Here is a 7,166-nt window from a genome sequence, read left to right as displayed (position 1 = left end):
TAAAATAACGTGTTGATTTTATTTTATTTTTTTTAAGTTCAATTGAAGGTGATACTTTATGATTATTAGGGTTTTGTGATTTTAGTTGAAAATGATATTTTATGATTATTAAAATTTTAGTTAAATACAAACTCTAAAAGAATATAAAAAGGTTCAAAAGATTTTTTTTTAAAAGAAAATATTAATTGATGAATTTAGAACGATATATTTTTATTTAATTTTATATATGTCTATTTAGTTAAAATTTACATAAGTTTAAAATATAATATAATTATCTTTTTAAAAGTGGATATTTCTAAAAAAAACTATAGATGTAAATAGTGGCACCCAAATTTAATTAAGAAATAAAGTTGAATTAAACAACAAAATACATTATTAACTAACAATTGAAAAATATGGGTACCAAAAACGGAATTGGAGAATATTTACTTTTACTTTGTTTTCTTTTTTGCTTAGGAAAATTTCATATATAAGAGATTAAGTATTACCCATTTTAGAACTAAGAAATAAGGTTTAAAATTTCAAAATCAGATATTAATCAAATTTTATTCATGGTTTAAAATTTCAAAATCATAATTTTTCAATTACATATTTCATTCAATTTTATTAAAATTTACTAAATATTTGATTAATATTGGCTTAGTATTAAATTTTATAGAGTAACGCTATACGAATCGAAAAAGTTTCACATAATTCATGCAGGGAATACTTGGCACAATCTCATTGGAATTGGCAAGAAAAAAAGAAAACATTTATAAATTAGGTACTATCAATGCAGCACCTGTAGGAAATCTGTGAAGAATTCACCTGTACTTGGGGGAATTTTCCTAACTTTTATAATGGTTAGTCATAAATCAACCGAATCCCTTAGAAATGACAACTTGAGCACCAAAATCATAGGTTGAAGATAGTTTTGCCAAGAATGAAAACACAGGGACTGGTTTCGCACAATGCCTTAAGTTTGGAGATGATTTATGTAAACATCCCTTTGTAGATAAATATCCGAAGTGAAGTCATCCCCGCTCTAACCTAGACTTTGTGCGAGGCGTTGTCTTCTTCAAAGCCACTCAGAAATTTGGGGAAATTTTCGTCTAGTTTCGATTCGGCTTTTGCAGGTACAAACTAGCTTTACTATTTCGTAATATAACTGTCCAATCGCATATTAATCTAACCTAGACTTTGTGCGAGGCGTTGTCTTCTTCAAAGCCACCCAGAAATTTGGGGAAATTTTCGTCTAGTTTCGATTCGGCTTTTGCAGGTACAAACTAGCTTTACTATTTCATAATATAACTGTGCAATCGCATATTAATCTACATCCATGATGGTCTTTGCTTGTAATTATTCTGTTGATGTTTACGTATGAGCGACATACGGTTTACGTTTATACTCAGCATCAGATGTTAAATTGTACATACCCATGTATTAGTTACTGAATAGATTTTATTGATGAATACCTGGTGTAATTGGAAAATGAAAAGGCACCATACTAGCCTCCTGTATTTAAAAAAAAAAAAAAATTATTTCTGGTATATAATTTAAAATAAAACATATCATANGCCCCATTTTTTTTTTTTTTTTTTTTTTTAAAATAAAGCCCACTATGCATAATGCCTCAGAAACTGACATCTTCAAACTTACATACAGACCGCACTAACAAGTAGGCCTTGAGAAACCAACGACAGTCGGCAAAAGGCCAAAACCTAGACATAGGCGGATTCGCGGAAGAACAACGGCGACGGTAGAGGTTGGACTTGATCAGGTGTGGCCGAGGAGCCGTCATCACCGATTCATCATCAACAAGCCACCTCTCAATTTCTCATCTCCTTCTTCAATTTTCATCCCGTTTTGCCAATTTTGGGTATGTCTAGATTTTTAAATTTCTTCTTTTTCTCTCTTTTGCTTTCCTGCATATGTACTACAGTAGGGCAATTTCATATTTTCCTTTTGCTTATCGATTTTTTCGAAAATGTTTTTTAAGATTGTTCCTTGTTAATTAATTGCTGTTGGGATTATTTTTCTGTTTATGCATTGGTTTTAGTTTCTGTTAATTGTTATTAAGTATTAATATTAGATTTTTAGTTTTGCAAACTAGTCACCAAACTGATTACAGATTACCTGCGGCTGTTTATGAATTTATGTAGTGGTTTTTTGTACAAGGAACCAATTAGAACATAAGACTAGTTTTGGACAATGCCTAAAGAAATAATGCTAAATAACAAACCTTTAGAGAATTAGAGACGAGTGTTTGATGGTGAGAATCCCAATAGTCAGTTCACTGGACCCGTCTGATGTTTTCTAATCTTGGTGATTATTCTTGATGCTGCTTGCAGATGGTTTTTCTTCATAATTTTGAACTTCAGAAAATGGTTTTTGAGTTTTAGGGTATAGATTCTTTATTTCATTATCTGTTCTTCCTGGCAATTGAGCTGCAATCTGAGACCGTCTGATAGTAAAAAAACCAACACCCTCATGGACCATAAGAAGCTGGTTAAAGCTGAACATACTTTTTTGGTAGTGTTAAGTAGAGAAATAAGGCTAAATAACAAACCTTTTAATAATGGACACATAAGGCAGGACACAAAAGACTTTCTTCCTTTACATTGCTTTTGCAAGGGCATGGAATTGAACATATTCTGTGGTTCTGAATCTGAATGCTTTTATATTTGAATTTAGGCCACATTATGATGATTGGAATGGTAACAATGGACACATAAGGCAGCCCACGATTGCTTTTATATTAACAGGGTAGTTAGTGAAATTTCACTAGCATCTGCATCACTTAATAATATCTATCCGGCAATTATTTGCTTTGATGAGTTTTATCCAATTATAAGCTTTTTAAAGGCATTCCATGAATCCAATTTTGCTTTGGAAGTCTTCATCACACTTTTAGATGACTATAACAGAATTGATTTTAGACACTAGTGTCATAATTTCCAGTTTTTGCTCTTCATTTTGGATGTGTGGATTGATGTTATAATTTTTGTTCTAATTTTACAGTCAAATATCAGGAATTGTTAGCTGTTGAGTGACTTGAGTCAAATACCATGGCTTGGGAGCCCAAATCTTGAGGTTCGCCTCAGGCCCCGTGAAACACAGGTACGGCACTGGTGTGCTGGTTTTTGGCTATCAAATATTTGTTCGATAAAAGTTAGATGGCTGATTTGTGGCACCTTGTTGAAAATTCTATTTGATTTTTATACGACTTGTTACTATTTTATTTGTAGGCTGCATTTGCATCTTTCAATATTCAATTTTTATTAAATGAAGCGTTATAAATTGGACCTAGTCGGGATTTTTGCTCTTTCTTTTTTATTTTTAACTTATGCTAGTTATTACAATAATGTAACTAGGATGATAAAATTTCGTCTGTCAAGATTTACCTCTTTATTATGTGGGCCAATTTGAATTAATAAATTCATCCAACATGTTAAGAGGGAAGTTCAGTGTTGCTATGTTGTTCGAGAGGAGGGTGTTATATTATGATATGAATCATATTGCGGTTAAGATTGGTGAGGTCATCTTGTGGTTTGTTAGACTGTTTAGTATTTTGCTTTACAAAATGCAATTGATACACAACTGTGGAAATCTATTCTGAGTTTCGAGTGACGTGTTGGCTTAAACTTTTTATGTTTTTCTATGTGAATGTGTATTGTAAATTATCCATTCTAGATGTTTACAAGTGTGTGCATGCAATGCATGAGAGAAATGTTGTTTGAATACTTTTGGATTGTTCATTTTTATTTGTTGGATTATTGGTGAACTGGGCTGTGGATTGTTGACTTGTGGATGAATGTTGTTGTTAAAATTGGATTATTGAATTTTTATTTTTACATTTTTGGCGCTCAGTAGAATTTAAAATGGAACATCATTGACCTTTTGCTGCGAAAATAGAAATAGATTCTACTATAGATGAAGTAAAATGAACAACTCCCTGCATATGGTGCCCTTTTTTGTTTGTTTGGAGTGAAGTGAGTGATATTATGCCATGTGTTCACCTGTAAAAAAAATTCTGTGAAATCTATCTGAACGTGTTGCATGGTTTGTGAGAGATACTTTTTGTTATACTTAAAATACTATGGTTGTCAGGGAGATTGAAATTTTGTCAAATAGAAGCCTTGATTGGTTTTACGTTAATATATGTTTGTTATTGTTGACAAATCAGTGTATTTTTTCATAGATTTAAAGAAATTAAAGTGTTAGAGACTGTTCTTTTTTATTTTTTTTTTATTTTTTTATATTAATAATCATTCTTGTCAGGAATGAGTCGATCACTTGAGACTAGCTCTCTTAAGAGGAAAAGACCTGAGGTAGATCCATTGGGTCTTGTAGATGCTGAGCGTGCAATCCTTAATGCAATCAAAAGTAAAAAAGATTTGGGGATTTGGGTACGAGATATCAAACACGAGACAAAGCTCACTGATCATGTCGTCAACAAATCGCTCAAGTCATTGTTGACTAGGAAATTGATAAAAGAGGTCGTAAATATCCAGTACAAAGGGAAAAAACACTACATGGCAGTCGAGTTCGAACCCTCAAAGGAAATTAGCGGAGGTGTATGGTACGTTGATGGAAATCTCGACAAAGAACTCATTAATGTATTGAAACAGTTGTGCTTACGGTGTATACGTGTTCAAAAGGTTGCTACTATCGAGAGAGTTCATGAGGATTTGAAGAAGCAACGAGTGGTGACGTTCGAAATCTCTATCCAGCAAGTTTCCGAGATACTGAACTCAATGGTTTTAGACAATGAAATAATCGAGGTGAAGAGCACTGGCCTGGGGGAGTATTATTCGATTCCAATTGGAACAAGTTGTTACCGATTTGATAGTGGTGCCCTTGTAGCCAAGGGTTCGAAAGTGGGCGCATTTGCTTCAATTCCATGCGGTGCTTGTCCTCGGATTAGTCTGTGTACTCCCGATGGAATTATATCTCCTAGTACTTGTGTGTACTACACTAAATGGTTGAATATTGATTTTTGATGCGCCTTGTGATTTGTCTTTATGAAGTTTGCTCTCGGCTGTACATTACAGATTTTTAATTATTTGATTTGAGCTATTTTCATTTGGTGTATCAGTATTCTCGTGTTAAAAAATTTCTCATTTTCATTTACACGAGACTGGAACATTACCCGTTTGGCCCCCATTCTTCTCCCCATTTTTTTCCTTTTTAACCACACATTTAAAAAAAAAAAAAAAAAAAAACTATTGTAACCATTAGAATTTGGCAAGAATGGAGTCCAAACGGGGCTAAATTTAAATCGGTCCAACCATACTACATTAGGGTGCATTGGAGGGTGTTGATCGGTTGCATGAAATTTGATGGCTCATCATATTCGGGACTTTTTTGAGTTCTAAAATTCTTTACAACGTGCATTCAATATTGTGATGACATATTATAATACCCTTTTGAAAAATAATGTTATGTAGTTTTACTGTGATTATAATTTCAGTTTAGCGTTAGATAATAGGTTGAATAAAAGGTGAAATTAAATGTTTGACCTATCATTTAATGCCATAATAACGCCATCTAGAATAGAGTAGTAACTCTAATGAGGTTAAATAGCATTACCCATTTTTGTATTGTTTAGTTCATAACTTTCAATTGATTAACATCAAGACCGCTAAGTGCTAGACTCATAAAATGAGTATGGCCAATGTTCCATTCGGTCTAAATAATATGGCTTTAATCCATGATTTGATGTTCATTTTTGTGTAGAGTAGGTTTGGACAAACTAATAATCAATGGTGCAAATTTTCCAGATTAGCCTTTAATGGTTAAAGTAAAAAATAATTATATATATATATTTTTTCTTTTCTGGTTTAGGAGGCCCTGTATCTTTATCTCTACTTTAAGCTTAATAAAAATGTTCATAGTCTGTTTTCACTATTTTTATTGAAAAGGAGCATTCCAATTGGCCAAATAGACCCAATGGTCGACTTTTAAAAGGTAGATGGATTTTATTGAATTCAATGGGTTATTCGTAAAAAAATCATTAAGACTGGCCATGTTTCACGTTCCCACTCTGGATGTGGCCTCTCCAGCAAATATTCTCAAATAATTAAAGAAAAGTAACATAGGTCGGAATTCTAATTTTTTCTCTGATACAAAAACTGATTTAAAGTTTTCCTTAATTTCCACTAAAGAAATGTTTTTATGGATGTTCTCATTGTTGACTAGGAAATTGATAAAAGAGGTCGTAAATATCCAGTACAAAGGGAAAAAACACTACATGGCAGTCGAGTTCGAACCCTCAAAGGAAATTAGCGGAGGTGTATGGTATGTTGATGGAAATCTCGACAAAGAACTCATTAATGTATTGAAACAGTTGTGCTTACGGTGTATACGTGTTCAAAAGGTTGCTACTATCGAGAGAGTTCATGAGGATTTGAAGAAGCAACGAGTGGTGATGTTCGAAATCTCTATCCAGCAAGTTTCTGAGATACTGAACTCAATGGTTTTAGACAATGAAATAATCGAGGTGAAGAGCACTGGCCTGGGGGAGTATTATTCCATTCCTATTGGAACAAGTTGTTACCGATTTGATAGCGGTGCTCTTGTAGCTAAGGGTTCGAAAGTGGGCGCATTTGCTTCAATTCCATGCGGTGCTTGTCCTCGGATTAGTCTGTGTACTCCCGATGGAATTATATCTCCTAGTACTTGTGTGTACTACTAACTGGTTGAATATTGATTTTTGATGCGCCTTGTGATTTGTCTTTATGAAGTTTGCTTTCAGCTGTACATTACAGATTTTTAATTATTTGATTTGAGCTATTTTCATTTGGTGTATCAGTATTCTCGTGTTAAAAAATTTCTCATTTTCATTTACACGAGACTGGAACATTACCCGTTTGGCCCCCATTCTTCTCCCCATTTTTTTCCTTTTTAACCACACATTTAAAAAAAAAAAAACTATTGTAACCATTAGAATTTGGCAAGAATGGGGGCCAAATGGGGGCTAAATTTAAATCGGTCCAACCATACTAGATTAGTGTGCATTGGAGGGTGTTGATCGGTTGCATGAAATTTGATGACTTGTCATATTCGAGACTTTTTGAGTTCTAAAATTCTTTACAACATGCATTCAATATCGTAATGACATATTATAATACCCTTTTGAAAAATAATGTTATGTAGTCTTACTGCGATTACAATTTCAATTGAGC

General features: G+C 33.1%; 1 protein-coding gene across 9 annotated transcripts; it reads left to right on the top strand.

Annotated features, from left to right (window-relative positions):
- Nucleotides 1-1,004: 1,004 nt before the first annotated feature.
- Nucleotides 1,005-6,789, top strand: LOC111367532 (DNA-directed RNA polymerase III subunit RPC6-like). Of its 9 annotated transcripts, none has more exons than XM_022988464.1 (5): nucleotides 1,005-1,115; nucleotides 1,177-1,258; nucleotides 1,645-1,858; nucleotides 3,001-3,099; nucleotides 4,261-5,076. In XM_022988464.1, exon 5 carries the CDS (start codon nucleotides 4,263-4,265, stop codon nucleotides 4,980-4,982), a length of 720 nt encoding a protein of 239 aa, XP_022844232.1. In that variant the 5' UTR covers nucleotides 1,005-1,115; nucleotides 1,177-1,258; nucleotides 1,645-1,858; nucleotides 3,001-3,099; nucleotides 4,261-4,262; the 3' UTR covers nucleotides 4,983-5,076. The 9 variants fall into 9 exon arrangements, with proteins under 9 accessions (XP_022844232.1, XP_022844237.1, XP_022844236.1 ...); XM_022988471.1 differs by adding an exon at nucleotides 6,181-6,789 and having other exon boundaries at nucleotides 1,013-1,258; nucleotides 4,261-4,462; XM_022988469.1 differs by lacking the exon at nucleotides 1,645-1,858 and having other exon boundaries at nucleotides 3,012-3,099.
- The last annotated feature ends 377 nt before the right edge of the window (nucleotides 6,790-7,166 follow it).

The sequence above is a fragment of the Olea europaea genome, chromosome 18, assembly GCF_002742605.1.
Source record: "Olea europaea var. sylvestris chromosome 18, O_europaea_v1, whole genome shotgun sequence".
NCBI lineage: Eukaryota > Viridiplantae > Streptophyta > Magnoliopsida > Lamiales > Oleaceae > Olea > Olea europaea.
The sequence above is the reverse complement of the archived record's forward strand: the minus strand, read 5'-3'. Positions and strand labels throughout refer to the sequence as shown.